Source organism: Ursus maritimus, unplaced genomic scaffold (assembly GCF_017311325.1).
Source record: "Ursus maritimus isolate PB19 unplaced genomic scaffold, ASM1731132v1 scaffold_11, whole genome shotgun sequence".
Classification (NCBI taxonomy): Eukaryota; Metazoa; Chordata; class Mammalia; order Carnivora; family Ursidae; genus Ursus; species Ursus maritimus.
The window spans coordinates 42015087-42030981 of NW_024423453.1; the positions used below are offsets into that span (position 1 = coordinate 42015087).

The following is a 15895-nucleotide window of genomic DNA, read 5'->3' on the forward strand; positions in this document are numbered from 1 at the left end:
TAAACAAGTTCAGCAGGTCGATTAGGGTAGTCACATCTGGACAGTAAAAGAGGAGCAATCACGGTTATGCTCTAAAATGCACGTAATGAAGATGGAAGCTGGCTCTACAGGATTCATTTAATTGCATTTATTAAATTTGCAGGGCATGCATTCGGAGGAATCCAGGTTTGGCATCCTCCACTTACATTTGCAGCCTCTGGAGATGAAAAGGGTCGGTGTAGTTTTCACGCCAGCTGACTACGGGAAAGTTTCATCACTCATACTAATCCGGTAGGTGTGTTCCCGTCACGGAGCCCGTTCCTTTCCCTCTGACTCGGCCACCCTAGTTGCTTTCTCTCAAGAATTACGTAGTCTCTTTAGCTAAGAGCTGCCATCCACCTCTCTGGCTGGTAGGGATGAGGCTGTGTTGCGTGGCAGGAAGAGGAAAGGCTCCCTGAGGCTCCACGCTTATCTCCCCGGGGCGTCTGGCCTGGGAGGTAGGGGCCATGTGCCCTCCCTCCAAGAGCCGCAGTGTACTTTGCTCAGCATCTCGTCTGCTGCTGTCTCCGAGAGCAGAACGCGCACACACACACACACACACGCATGTGTACTTCTCTGACCTTAGCTCAGGAAAGTAATCGAAACACTGCTGTGTACGTTTTCATACCAGTCTTTGGATTTACTCCACTCTCATAGCTGCCTTGCTTCTGGAATTCTCTGTAGCTCCAAAGGACAATGGACTGAGGATAGTTGAGCCCATTGGCTTTTTAAAATTTCTTTTTCTTTCTTTTAAATGAGAGTGGATGCTAACTGACTTAAGCAGCTAAATGTTTTCATTATTAAATCTTTTTCATCTTTAGGTGGTGTTTATTGAGTCTTCTTTCAAAAATTTACAGTAAATACATATGTATTGAAGCTCTCTGCATTGGTGAGAAGTCTGATTTTTAATAAATGACATTTTAGTTTCTTTTTAAAGCTTTTCTAATGTCAGATCTGCTGACAAAGACTTTTTTATTCTGGACTCCTTTAATATATCACATAAGTTTGTTCTTCTACAAGTGAATGCCCTGAAAAAGGAAAATGTACCGAAGTTTTTTTAAAAGAGTGTGTTCTATGAAGCATTTTAACTAAGACTTCTCACACCATGCAGTGTCTTTCATTTTAAACCCATTCTTCATTGAAGAACTAAGGTCCTGGGAAGTGCCGAGATGAACTTTACCTCATTCCAGGTTACACTGTCCTGGCCTCAAAAAGTCTAAATTACTTATAGTACTTAATTATTTTTTATGTTTCTGTATTGATAGTATTTTTCTGTCGACAATAGCATAACATAACTTAAAGCCTTTTAAATGGTTAAAGATTCTTAATCCTTTAGATAAAGATATAAAGATATTGGTGTATTTTGCATAATTCGGCATGAACTCCTCTGCTTCTGCAGTGTTTATGTTAATGAGGACTGGCTTTCACTCCAGTCTGCATCATTTAAACATCTAGTCCATTTAACTTTTTATGTCCTAGAAATCATGATTTCCGTTACTGAAAAGGCAAAAGCTAGTCTGAATTTGTGTTTCATGACTAAGAACTTGAGTAGATAGAGATAATTTGTGGGGTGATGTTTTAAATCTTTGGTTCAATAAAAACAGTAGGATTTTATTTCTAGAATTATCCCTAAGGCAGAATTTCCTATAGTCACGATTACAGTGAAAACTCCTTAATTCACCCTGTAAGCAGTTTTTGTCAATTAGTCTAAATTTGTTAATATTTCTCTGAGGTCTCCAATTTACCTTTTCAGCTTGTTTTTGTTTTTTTGTGTTCTCCGTCTTGGAGGTCTGATCACTACCCTGGTGGCAGGTTGTTAGAAAAACATGGCTTTGCCTTCTCCGGCCAAGGTGGGAGAGTGATGACGAGCCTTCACTTGTTCTTGCCGTGGTCACCCTCAGCCTGGGCTCTTCTGAGTACAGGGGCAGCTTCCACTGCCCATGGACACCCTCTAATTCAGTGAGATGGCTGAAGGTGCCACGCTATTCAAATTGATTTTTCTCTTTCACAACTTTACGACTGTTCTTGCCAACTAAGAATGTTTAAGTCCAAGTGCACTGTATCTTGTGACTCTGTCGTAATGCCTTTGTGTTTGTATGTGTTGCCCCAATAGGAATAACTTGACGGTTATTGACATGATTGCCGTGGAAGGGTTTGGAGCCAGAGAGTTACTGAAAGTGGGCGGAAGGCTTCCTGGTGCGGGAGGTTCACTCCGATTCAAGGTGCCCGAGTCCACGCTGATGGACTGCCGGCGACGTGAGTTCACGCGCGTAGCCCTCGGACAGGGAAGGCTTGGTGCTAAAGCCAAGGGCAAAAGGATTCCATAAGAAGATTCTTTTTAAAGTTGACAGTAAATTCATGGCATTGATGCAAATAATTAAATCAGGCGAGCATTCGAGCATATATGACAGGCTAGTAGTGCTTAAAACAATAGCCTAAGATATTTAACCCAACTTAAATGATACCTATATAAAAAGTGTATTTGCTAAATTATCAGTATAGTGACAGATATTTAAGATAAATAGTACGAAGATGTGAGTTTGGTTATCAGCTACATCTTCATAAAAAAATCACACCAAAATGATGAATGGAGAGAAGAGTAAAGATCTGCTAACCAGTAGAACTTGATGCAGTAATGGAAATGCTCTGTATCTGTGTCACCCAGAACAGCAGACACTAACCACATGTGGTCAATGAGCACTTAAAAATATAGCAGGTGTGAGTTTTTAAATTTACTTAATTTTAATTTTAGCCGTGTATGTCTAGCGGCTATCGTATTAGATGTCGCAGATTTAGAAACTCACCTAAATGTTGCGTTAGAAATTTCCAAATTGTGCATGTATTCAATTCAAATGCTTCTAAATTATTTATATTAGTTTCAAGAACTTCCTCAGGAAAGAATATGAAAATCAAACAATAGATGTAAATGTTTTTGATAAATTCCTTGTTTTCCTATTACTATTTTGAGTTTCTGGAACACACTGAAAGCATTTTAGTGTAACACCGTGGTTCCTATGGAGAAAGCTGGTTGGTGAAAGTATTGGATAGTTTGTAGCACTATGGAATGCCCGATTGGAATTTCTTTTTTAAGAAAACTGTGCTAATTGAGCATTGAGTTTGAAAAGATTTACTGACCATTTGCATTCAAAATTCATCAGAATATTCACTTTTCCATTCATTCTTTCATTAATTTAGAATTGAGCTTGAAAGATGGAATTAAGGAAAATTATAAAAACTTTAGAACTAGATAAAATTTTAGTCCTTATATGGAAAAGCTTGTAGGTTGTAAATTTATAGGAATAATTTAAAATTGTGGTAATTCTTTCTTTTTTAAACTCCCTGTATAAAATATGCTCTCATTTTTTTGCAGGGACTTAGTGACTTACTTCTTTTGAATGTAATGGGTGTTTGAACTGTGTTTCTAGAAGCACAGCCTCTTGCCCTTAACTGGTCCCTGTTCGGTGTGAGGATCCCAGGAGCAAAGTGTGCATGGTGTCTAAGGGTAGCCAAACTACTTGGCTTCTGAGAAGAATAAACTTCTAACCTTAACCTTTAATGAGTAAAAGAACAAAGAAGAGATTTTGATTACTTTTGGTACCTAGAAAGTCATATAACTTAAAATCTTGACTAGTTAAATGTTTTTATTGTATCCTGGTAGTATAAGAGAATCTGTGATGTTCTAGAAATTAGACAGAAGTCGTACTTTGGGCTTATATTGAATTTTTTTTCACATTTTAATAATATAGGTCATGGTTTATTAATTCAGTAAATGTGGATTCAATAAATTATTCTGATTAAATTTTGCAGTTCATACATACTAAATATCACTTTTTATCCTCACTAGAACTGAAAGACAGCAAGCAAATTTTATCTATTACAAAGAACTTTAAAGTTGAGAATATTGGACCACTTCCTATAACTGTGACATCTCTGAAAATTAATGGGTATAATTGCCAAGGTTATGGATTCGAAGTGCTAGATTGTCATCAGTTCTCCCTGGCCCCAAACACATCCCGGGATATCAGCATCGTGTAAGCATTGGGTTTTAACCTCACGAAAGTTTTGTGGTGCATTTAATAATGTGGAGAAGAAAACCTTTTTTGCATTGGTAAGACACGTTTAGTTGTTTTTATATGGACATTTATTGTAAGTAAGAAATAGGCTATTGTGATTGTTTTGTTTTGTGCCTAAAATTAAAACCATTCAAGTTCATAAGGCTGAATCTTTTGTTATCAGGTTTACTCCAGACTTTACCTCTTCCTGGGTCATTCGTGAGCTGACTCTTGTAACTGCAGCAGACCTCGAGTTTCGCTTCACTCTCAACGTGACCCTCCCTCATCACCTGCTGCCTTTGTGTGCAGACGTGGTTCCGGGACCCAGCTGGGAGGAGTCGTTTTGGAGGCTCACGGTCTTCTTTGTCAGGTCTGTTGCCGCTTTCAGGAGAGTGGCACAAAAACGTGTTTTCCTGGGTATAAAAAGCATATGAATCGTCAAAAAGCATATTCAAAACATACGCATCGAGTGGAATTTACATTGTTTTGTGAACCTCAACATACGTGAAGTAGACAAAGTAGTAACTGATAAGCTTTAAGATAATAGTACACTAACTGGAGGAGATTCATGGGACCTAGACGCATAAGAGATCATTGTGCTCCCTATACTTCCACTGGCAGTCACAGTGGAAAATACGAATGTTACTCTGATTGGCTTGGCGCGGTGGCAGTCTGAGATCGGAAGGCTAGAGTGACCCTTTTGGAGTGAAAATATCATTTAAAGTGCCTTTAAAAATGGAATTGGAATGGCAAACTTATAAATGTACACAGTTTTAGAAACTTGGAGCTTTTTAAATCTTTAAGTCACATCAGAAACTACGATGTGATACATTTCATGGCATTTCAATACTTTATCCCTAGGCATTTTGCACGAACCATTCACAGCTCTTCTGTAAGAGAGCTGGTTTTTTTAATGCCTGTCGGAACCACGCAGTAATGAACCTCGTTGCTTTCTTCCTCAGTTTGTCCCTGTTGGGTGTGATTTTAATAGCCTTCCAACAAGCACAGTACATCCTTATGGAATTCATGAAAACAAGACAGAGGCAAAATGCTGGCTCATCTTCGCAGCAAAACAATAGTCCGATGGATGTAATTAGCTCCCATTCTCACAAGTAAGAATTCTTGTAGTGCATGTGTGTGTGTGTGTGTGTGTGTTGTGGGGGGAAGAGTTCTTACCTTTGATATTACTCAGTTCTGATTTAATTTTAAGGTAATATAAATATTACTCTGATTCCAGATTTTTCTGCATAAAATTTTCTTGAGGTCATTGTGCAGCAGCTGTAACAGTTCTTTTACAGTAAGACAGACTTTCTGTGAGGACTTAGTTTGTTGAACTCATGGGCTTTTGGACAAAGGAAAGATAGCCCTCCTTAATACACACAGTATCGATTGCTACTTCTTTCTCATGGGTTTAGAAACAGAGGGGTAAGGTATGATTCCATTTGGCTTTCTGTTAAATGTTTTTCTTCTTCAATTCAGAAGCAATTGTAAGAACTTTCTCGATACCTATGGCCCTTCCGATAAAGGCAGAGGAAAAAGCTGCCTTCCAGTAAACACTCCACAAAGCAGGATCCAGAACACCCCAAAGAGGAGCCCAGCTACCTACGGTCATTCTCAGAAGAAGCACAAGTGCTCAGTCTATTACAGCAAACACAAACCCAGCCCATCTGTCGCCAGCAGTGCCAACACTACTACTGAGGAGAAACAGACTCCGGCCCTGGGCAGCTCCCTGTCTGCTCCTAAGGAGGGCGTGTGCACTGACGTTATGGGCGAGAGCTGGCTCAACCTCAAATATGCAAGCGGCATCAGTGTCGACTTGCAGAAGAATCTAACCCTTCCCAAAAACTTACTGAATAAAGAAGAAAACACACTGAAAAACACAATTGTTGTCAGTAATACTTCTTCAGAATGTCATATGAAGGAGGGAATACAGACATGTATGTTTCCTAAGGAAACGGACATTAAAACTTCAGAAAACATAGCTGAGCTCAAGGAACGAGAGCTCTGTCCTCTGAAGACCTCTAAGAAACTACCTGAAAATCACTTGCCAAGAAATTCACCTCAGTCCCAGTCAGACTTGCCAGAGATTTCCAGGAAAAATAATGGTAATCTTTTCATCCTCCTGGATGATTCTTTTCTCCGGTTTGTCTTCGGTCTGTTTTTAACAGAATTTATTCTTACCTGTGACTTCAGCTTTAAGCATGGATGCTGCATTTTTAGTTCATGCACAAAGTTTTAGCAAAGGTATCAGTGTTGAAATACGGTTTGTAAAATGAGTTTAAGATGAGGCACCGCATTTTTAGAATGTCGTGGCTGAGAAGCTTACTTTTTTAGTACATATGTTTGGAGGGATGTGAATGTCCTATTTTATTATTGGCAGGATATGGACACCATTTTTAATTATTTTCTATCTTGGATTTTCAAACTGTGTGAAAATTAATCAGCCCATAAAATATTTCTGACCGAGCAAAACTTACCAACTTTCTATATTTAACAGCTGCTACCATCTCATGTTCCCTGGCCCTGGTGCTTCTCTCATTGTGTCCCTTGGTTAAAAGAAGACATATGTGCTCTCACAGCAAGTACAGTTAGTGAAGGCATAAGTAGGACGAGATTCAGAAAACCATCTACATGTAAAATTGTCATTAAGCTTTAACTGACCCCTTTGGCTTTTGGCATAAGAGCCTGTGCTTCTTTTTCTTGGCCATTCTGACCATTTTAATATGCACATTTCTGCATCCTTTGAAAGTCAAATTTTTGGGGCGCCTGGGTAGCTCAGTCATTTAAGCATCTGACTCTTGATCATGACTCAGGTCATGATCTCAGGGTCTTGGAATCAAGTCCCATGTTGGGCTCTGCACTCAGCAGAGTCTGTTTGAGATTCTCTCTCCCTCTCCCTTTGCTCCGCCCCCGCCCCCATGAATAAATCTTTTTTAAAAAGTCAGATTTTGACACTTTTTAATCTGGAAAAGTCAGTTACCTTTGATCTTTTTTGAAACATTTAAGTATAAATAACTTTTTATTTTACACTCCCTGTTATTGTAGAGAAGGCACAGAAGTGTTACGGGTTAGCCAATTCTGATGAGTTGTAGGCATTTAGTTAAAAACCCAAACTGAATTTTAAGCGTTGCCTCAAAGGACCTCTCTCGTTGAAAAGGAAGCTGGAGTGCCCTGAGTGGAACGTGCTTTAGGCAGCCACACATGTATCCGGGCCGTGTCTGGCTCCAGTCAGTTTGCACCGTTCCCCGGGCCTCAGTGCATGTGTTTGAGGCGGACCCCTGTCTGCGGGTCAACACCGCCCCCTGTGTTCTCTCCCTTTGGCGTGTGGGGACGCGCTTGGGGTGATGCGTTCAACCAGATCTTCACATGAGATCTTAGCACACGTTGTCCGAGCGTGTTTCGTGGTGGGGCGGGTGGGGTGCCCATTTCTGCAAGGCCCAGGTGACAAAACCTGTGTCCCAGTAGGGCAAGTCCTACCGGGCTTTTCCTTGTTTTCTGTCATTGAGGCCCGAGCACAGTCTTGGACCCAGGCTGCCTCGACACAGACTTAAAATCACGGTTGTTCGCGTCACTCGGAGTCTGCGTCAGGTGCCCCCGAAGGCAGCGGCCGCGGCGTCATGGCTAGACGGAAGCGAAGGGCCTTCGGCCGCATCGTGGTAGCACACTGAAGTGGTAGAAATCAGAGGCGTGGACCCGAAGCGCAGTGCCAGAGCGGGTCAGGGGTTTGCATTTGTGCCTCAAGACCTTCCTGCCCAACGCTGGAGGTTTAACGCCCGTAGCTGAGCCGAGATGACCCTGTAATAACACTTCCGCAAGTGTGAGTGAACTTAATGCGGGAATCCGGAAACACAGGACTTGCTTGTATCATCGTAGATGGCAGTCCGGCCCAGAATCTTTCCCTCCGGTGCAGATTACTAGCCTGTGTGTGAAAGGGAAACACGTATCTCACAATAAGAAGTCTTTTCAAACTGCTCTTTGGTGGGCTCAGTAGCATGTTAAGTGGTATCAGAGTGATTGTTGATCAGATCAAATAAGAATCGATGAAAGAACTTTGGCTTCCTACCATGTTCAGACCAGCACATTCCAAGGTGCTAATTCTCAGCGCTGTATTTCTCTGCAGGATGACTATGTCAGCGGGAGAGTCCTCGCAGGGAAAGCCGTTCACGGGCATGTATTTTGTTCTGACTGTTTTCTGTTCACAGCACTATTCTAGGAAAATATCAAAGAGGTTAAAAAACTAAACATATTGCCTGCCATCATTTTACAATTTAAACATTTTAAAGAATTGGCAATGTTAAAAATAAGAAAGGACTGAGTAATCTAGAGGAAGAGAATTGTAGTTTGAAGGCAGGATGTGGAGGGTTTTTTTTAGTAATATCAAGGGTTTGGGGTTCTTTTTTCACATTTTAAAGGAAAGCGTTGTAATAAACTGGCAGATGGCGAACAGGCATATATAATCGGCAGGGAATCCATAACGTGTGAAGAATGCTCAAGGATGAGAAAACCAAACGTTGTTACATGAGAACTTTCCAAGTTTTCGCTTCCAACCTTGGGCGTTAGTTCTTTTTTTTTATTTTGAAAAGTGTTTTACTTTGTGAAAAACATGTTTCTGTCTTAAAATCATTCTAGAATTTGAAGAAAATAGCTTCAGTCTTAGTAGCTGAACTTTGCCCAGCCGATGGCGGGGAATCCTACGTTCCTGCACTTTGTTTCCTGCGTCGCCCTCCAGAGTGGAGACCAAGGCCTTTTGCGTGGGGGCAACCAGCCAGCGTGTTTGCCACATCCTCGCTGTTTCCCTTAAACGACACAAATGTTCTGTAGAAACAAGTCTAGTGATAAGATTGCCTTTGGAAACGGGAACGGGGGGCAGGCAGTCTGTCTCCTAAGAGTGCCTGAAGTGATTTTTATTAACCTGACAGATGTTCCTGAGGCACCTGAGGAACTGTGCCTTCTCCTGTTCTGAGGCTTTTTTATTTTTCCTGAGGGAAACGTATCGTGTGAGGAAAAAAGTTCCAAGGTGTATATTAATGGCCCTGGTACTACAAGCTCATTTTTGTGGTTGAGAAACACAGAATATTTTCTGAATAACAGAAATGTGTCTCATCCCTTTCCTGTTCTTTCTCCAGCCTTCTCCTGAGAGGCCTGTAGTAAATCATAAATGAAAATTCCCCATAGAAATGAAGCCTGTTGACAGATGCTTCAGAGCTCTGTTTTCACACACTTGTTTTTTGGCCTCCACCTGTCAAACAACAGCTCAATTTTTCAAGCACTTGTTATGTGTTCCAGAGTCTCTGGAGCATCTGACAAGAGTAGAGCTTTGTATGTCATATAAATGATCATTTAAATAGGTCTCTTTTCAAGTATTTATTATTTTCCAATCGTATGATCAAAATTCTAGACTTGTATTCGTTTCGATCATATAATTAAAGAGTAGTGAGCTCTGCAATTAAAGCTAGAGATCAACAGCTGGCCTCAGCACTACGGAAGAGGAAGAAGTAGATTATTGCGTTCTGCTTATAATGTGAGGGATAATAAACTTTAATTTAATAATACCCTAAGCCTTGGAATTAACAATACATGAAAGATTTTACTGAATTCGATAGATACCTCCAAATTTCTGAAATACCACTATTTGAAAAATTTTAAGAAATAGCCTTGTTGACTTATAGATACTAATCACGTGAAGATTAGCAGTTTACTCAAAATAGAACATGTTTGGATTTGATACCATAAAAGTTTAAGCAGGATTCTGGTGAGTTCACTTGTTCCTTGTTTTATTTTTTATTATTATTTATTTTTATCTTCGTTGCTCAAACACCGACTCTGTGAGATGGGTGTGAGAAAGTTGTGTAGGGGCGCCTGGGTGGCACAGCAGTTGGGCGTCTGCCTTCGGCTCAGGGCATGATCCCGGCGTTCTGGGATCGAGCCCCACATCAGGCTCCTCCGCTATGAGCCTGCTTCTTCCTCTCCCACTCTCCCTGCTTGTGTTCCCTCTCTCGCTGGCTGTCTCTCTCTCTGTCGAATAAATAAATAAAATCTTTAAAAAAAAAAAAAAAAGAAAGTTGTGTAACACCGTAAGTAATCATGTTTAATAAGATGACATGGATTAGCTCCATTTATTAAATGAAGAATGTACTCATGAAATTTCCAAATTCTTGGATATTGTCATGCTAGAATTTGTCAAAGACTTAATGAAGAACGTGTTAGAATTCCTTTTACAATTTGTCCTGATTCCTGGCCCTACGAAAGGTGTTACTAAGAATTTGTGCTTTACCACTTTTTCGGGGGTAGTTCTGTATTAGATATTAAGTTCAGAGCCTTCCTGAGAAAGTTTGATGAGTAATACTTTTAGTGCTGTTCTTGGCCTGAAAAAAACTCAAGAAATCCATTTTCTTATGAACTAAGTGTCTAGGAAAGTTAGTGGCACATTTTTTTTGGAGAATGTATGTGTTCTCTTTCATATGTATGGTTTCCAAAATCCAAAGTGATGTCTTTAGTTATGATTTATTTTTCTGTTTCGGACCCTGTCGCCTTTGCTCATGGCTCTTTCCTTTACCACTTCGTCATGGTGGATATCTTCCTCTGTAGGTGCCTTAGCACCCGATTTGTGTCATAGTGGAATTAATGCTTCCCTATAGTTATGTAATACTTACACAATTTTCCATTAACAAAATAAAAGTATGCTTACTTGCTAGTGCTTTTGCAAAATGTAAGTATCTTGCTTTGAGTGAGGTCAGCTTCAGAGTTTCAGAATCAGAGGGGATTTGACCGCTCCTTTCATTTTGTGGGCAGAGACCTTCCCTGCCCCAGGTCCCCAGGCAGGGCGAGGTTGGAGTCTCTGCTGAAGCCCGGCCAGGCATGCATCTCACCAACCTGCTTTGCTGTGAAATCTTTGCATGGTGGTCATCTAAACTGTCTCCTAAAGAAAAAAGAAGGTGTTGAAATACTTTGTTTCATGTTAGGACCCTGTGGGGTTGAAGTTGATCTGACTTTATTTTGGAGTAAGGGATAGAAGAAATAATACACTGATGAATGAAATCACTCTTGAAAGAAGAGGGGGAGAATTGTGTTTTCAGATGAAGTTTCTACCAGCACCAACTTTTGCTGTGTAATTCACCTGTTGCTCATTGTCAGCGTGTAGGCGCTGGTCCCTGGGGGCAGGTGGGCACGGACTGTGGGAGGAGGACCTGCCCCGAAACAGGTCATGTGTTTCTGGTGGTGACCCTTTCTGTGTATATGTCTTCTGGTTTCATCTTCATAACAGTCAGAATAGGCAGAGAAGGTGGTCTTTGCCTTTTATAAATAAGGAAACTGAAGATTTACTTTGAAAACTTACTCTGTGGCTGCGTCATGACTAGAAGGCAAGTCCTTAACCCCTCTCCCTCCCTCCCCCAGCTTTTAAAAAAATTGTGGGAAAACAGACATAGCATAAAATTTACTATTTTAGTCATAGAGCTCAGTGGCATTAAGTACATTCACACTGTTATACAGGCATCACTGTTATCCATTTTCAGAAGTTTTTCACCATCCCAAAAAGAAGCTCTGTACCCATTAAACAGTAAGTATCTATATTCCCTCCTGCCAGCCCCTGGTCACCACCATTCTACTCTTCATCTCTATGAATTTGATGCCTCTAGCTCCCTCAAACAAGTAGAATCACACAGTGTCTGTCTTTGGGGGACTGGCTTATTTCACTTAGCACAGTGTCTTCTGGGTTCATCCATGTTGGGGCATATCTCAGAATCTCGTTGCTTGGTTTTCCATCTCAGTCGTTTTTGAGCGTGCAGTTCAGTGGGGTTAAGCGTATTCACAGGGTTGTGCACTGATTTGTTCCTGAGTGGTGGTATTCCATTGGGTGTGTAGCACGTTTTGTTCTTCTGTCCATCCGACCATGGACACTGGGGTTGTCTCTGCCATTTGGCTGTATGAACGACGCTGCTCTGAATAATGGGGTACCTCCTCGCTTTTTTCCTTGACCTCTTTTGAAGACTGTTTGTAGAACTCTTCACGGAAGCGCGTTTTTACTGGCCAACACTCCTAGAGCATCACGAATGTCAGAAACAGTCCTCAAGTCTAAATCTCATTCCATTACATGGCTTGGTGTAGGAAAGAGATTTAATTTTGGGAATATGCATGGAAATAATTAGCTGGAAATTCAATCGTTTTTATTTATTCAAGGGAATAACCAGCAAGTGCCTGTCAAGAATGAAGCAGACAGCTGTGAAACTTTGAAGAAGGTTGACACAAAGTCTTCCTCAGAAAAGAAGATTCACAAAGCATCAAAAGAAGACATTTGTTTTGAGAAACAGGATGTACCTTCAGTCGAGGTCTGTATTTCTTTTTCTCTTGCCTCTTAGAACAAAACCCATATTTAAGGCTTGAGAGTGCAATTATCTGTCTAGTAACTGTGCACGTGTATTTCATACCTTTCAAAGGGGGCTAGTTATGCATTTGAATCTGCATTTATAAATTGTAAGTTTGAGGTATTTGGAAAGTTTTGTTGACTTTCTAATTATATAGGAGATACTAGAATAATTTACAGTAACATCAGATAGCTTTTATTCTCAAGGGAAGCTGTTCTTAAGCAAAAGGGTTAACTCCTGACAAAGATGGTGGAGTAGTAGGAGATCACCTGTCTCTTCTCTCCAGTTGTTCCCCAACACCCATTCTGGTGCCTGCTCTTGCTGAGTTGGAAGCATACGCCAAAATTCACGGGACAGGGATTCCTATCTAGCTCAGGTGAGCGGGCCCCAGTACAACAGAATCCCAGAAGAGAGAGCATTGTTGCACGCCATCCTGGCAAGCTCTCTCCCTTCCTGCCAGCGTAGGCTAATGAAACGCGTCTGGAGAGCAGAACTGAGCCCTGTATCTCGTAGGTGAAAGCAGACAAAATAAAGGTGGGAAAGATACTTAGGAGAATTTACCTACTTTACATCAGAACAGAGGTATTTGTGTATTAGTATAAGCCCAGTGAAAAAAATAACATTCTTACTGTGCTGATACATACCGTGTGCTACACACACACACACACGCACACAGTAAAAGTGAATGAGAGGAGTAGAATACAGAAGACAGATACAGATCCTAATCTGTTCTTTCCTAACCCACGTACATAGCAAATCAAGAACAAAGTTTGGCCATCTACACACCTAAGTGCATCTGTATAAGAAACAACCTATATGCAACTTGGCACATATGTGTATATTTGTGTATTGGCAACTGAGTGTGTAATGAATGTGTAATGGCCAGATTGTGTTTCACAATGAAATTTTTCATCCAGTAAAATATATTACATTTTAAAAAAAGATCCTAATCTAGAAGAAAACCTATTCAGAGACTGGAAGGAAACTCTGAGAATACTTCACGCTATAGATGATGAACTCGATAAAATAAGAACTTTTTAAAGGGCAAATTAAGACACTTGGATGAGGTTAAAAGAGATACTATGAAGCTAAGTAAATAAACGAAGACCCAAATGACATCCCACAGACAGCTGCCAAAAATAGAATTGCTGACCCCGAGAAAGGCTTTGAGATAATCAGGGTGAGTATGAAGGAAAAAATTGAAGAGCCGAAAGCATTTAGATATAGGGCAAAGAAAGACAGAACAGTTCAATGTAAGAATAATGAGTTAAGTAAATAGCCCAACAAATAGATCTGAAAGGTATTCAGAGTTGTAATAGAAGAATATTGTCCTGATACGAGGGAAGAATTGGATTTATAGAATGAAAGGGCACACTGTATACACCAGGAAAAATTGATATATACTAATGGACACAGGCACAGCCTGGCTATTCATCTTAAAGCATAAAGAATGGTGCAAAGTCAGGAAGATGGAGAAACACCAATTCAAGCTTGCCTCAGACTTTGTAGAAACACCTAATGCCAGGGAACAGTGGAGCCGTACCATTAAGAGAATAAAAATGTGAACAAGAACATTCCAGCCACGTTGGCGCTCAAGTACAAAGGAGCAAAGCAGGCGTCCTTAAACACAAGTGAACTCATCATGAGTCCTTAAAAAATGAGTTTAGTGAAGTTTAACCAACCAAGATAGAAGTAAAAATAAGGACCCAGGACTATAGAAACTGTGTGAATGGTCTGTTGTTGAGATTTGTATCCATTTTATATCCAGAAATAAGACTAAACAGTTGGCAATTTTAATTGCAGAACAGATTGCATATATTACAACTTTAATAAAGCAAAAAAGTGACATAAGCTGCAAAAACAGGAGGTGATATTGAATGGTAGGTGACAATGAGTTTTAATTTTATTTTTCTTGGTAGAGAATCAATACTATGTCAAACGGAACATATCGTTTAACAGGGTGAAAACTTAGGAAAATGTCTTTCACAGTCTTTTGCTTAACCTTAGAGAGATCCTTAAGGAATTAATAAATCATGTGGAGAAGAAACAATTATTTGAAAGTTGGCAGTTCTCTGGGTTCTACTTCAGTTTATGTTAAATTCAAATAAAACCGAACCTTAAATTTTTATTTAAAAATAATACATCGTTGTGTTTGCTTCAGCAGCACATATACTAAAAAAAAATAATAATACATTGTCCCAGTGCTATAAATTATTCCCTCCGTCTGTCTTGCCATCCTAACGTGTCTAGGTTCACAGAGAGATGCTAAAAACAAGATTTGCCAAATAATCAGTGGCAGACCGTGGTTATTCTGAGTGGTGGGATTTGGGGTGATTTTTTTTTTCTTTCTTTATATTTCTGTATTTTTGCTTGAACTTTATAAGAAACATGAATTTTTCATTTAAATAACATTTAAATGATGCAAAATAAATATATCCTAGACATCCCCAACTGGGAATTTGCAGTCTTTGAAGAAGGACAAGATATGTCTAAGTAGTCAAGTGCCACCAGTCAGTACATAGTGGAAGGGATTTCAGAGACTGAAGAGTCAGTTTAGCCTGCAGCAGGCACGGGAAGCTCCTAGAGGAGGTAGAAACACGGATAGGCAAAGCAGGGAAGGCGGGCCGCGGCCCCACTGAACCCCGCAGTATAATTGGCAGCAGTTGGAAGTCATCTTTGGGAAGAGGCTCAGTCAGGAATGGGAAGTAATGTGAGGGAAGAATGGGAGTCCTTCCAGATGGCGAAGGCCTTGGCTCACCGGTTCGAAGTGTGGACTTTCTCCCTTGGATCTCAGCTGGAAGTGGATGGTGAACTAGGTGAGCCCGGCAGCTGGAAGTGACGATGCCCGTAGAGAACCAGAGCGTGGCCGCTTGCCTGCTAAGGAACTTCAGAGTCAGAGTCTTAAAAGCACATCTGTCCAAACAGGACATCTTTTTGGAGGATTTGGCTTGAGGGTGGCCAGTTTGGGGGACTTTGCTGCAAAGGATAGGGAGCTAGGGAAGGTTTCTGGACCTGGGGGGGGGTGGATGGAGGGTAACATGTGGAAAACAGACTGGAGGCTGTGATTTTCTTGAAGGTCATAATTGAATATTTTTCAATTCAGGTTTGCAAAGATGGGTAGAATGCCTATTATAGCGATTATGAAGTGCAGTTTAGTAAATGCTTGAATGAATGTGTGAATAAAGCATTTTTGGAGGATCAGTGTGCATGTTTTGGAGGCTGGGCTGGAGCAGGCAGAAATGGATACCGGCTCTCTTCTAACAAGGAGGCTGTTACTCTGCTGGGAGGTGTGATGTAAGGCTGTGTTTGGGCAGGAGCAAGGGGGAAGGACAGGAAGAGTAGTGAGAGTTTAGAAGAAAAACTAACAGGATTTCCCTGTCCCTAATTGCATAAAGGAGAGGAACTATCTAAATATAACCTAACTATATAACCATTTGAAAAATAACTCCTGAGTTTTCAGTC

General features: G+C 40.6%; 1 protein-coding gene across 6 annotated transcripts in view; it reads left to right on the plus strand.

Annotated features, from left to right (window-relative positions):
• Positions 1 to 15895, plus strand: part of TMEM131L (transmembrane 131 like) — a 155350-nt gene that overhangs the window by 119036 nt on the left and 20419 nt on the right. For all 6 annotated transcript variants that reach the window (XM_040626369.1, XM_040626370.1, XM_040626373.1 and 3 more), the window contains 7 exons: positions 143 to 270; positions 2132 to 2274; positions 3863 to 4049; positions 4255 to 4440; positions 5033 to 5182; positions 5550 to 6175; positions 12249 to 12397. In XM_040626369.1, coding sequence (XP_040482303.1) covers positions 143 to 270; positions 2132 to 2274; positions 3863 to 4049; positions 4255 to 4440; positions 5033 to 5182; positions 5550 to 6175; positions 12249 to 12397 — 1569 coding nt within the window. The remainder of the gene's footprint in view (positions 1 to 142; positions 271 to 2131; positions 2275 to 3862; positions 4050 to 4254; positions 4441 to 5032; positions 5183 to 5549; positions 6176 to 12248; positions 12398 to 15895) is intronic.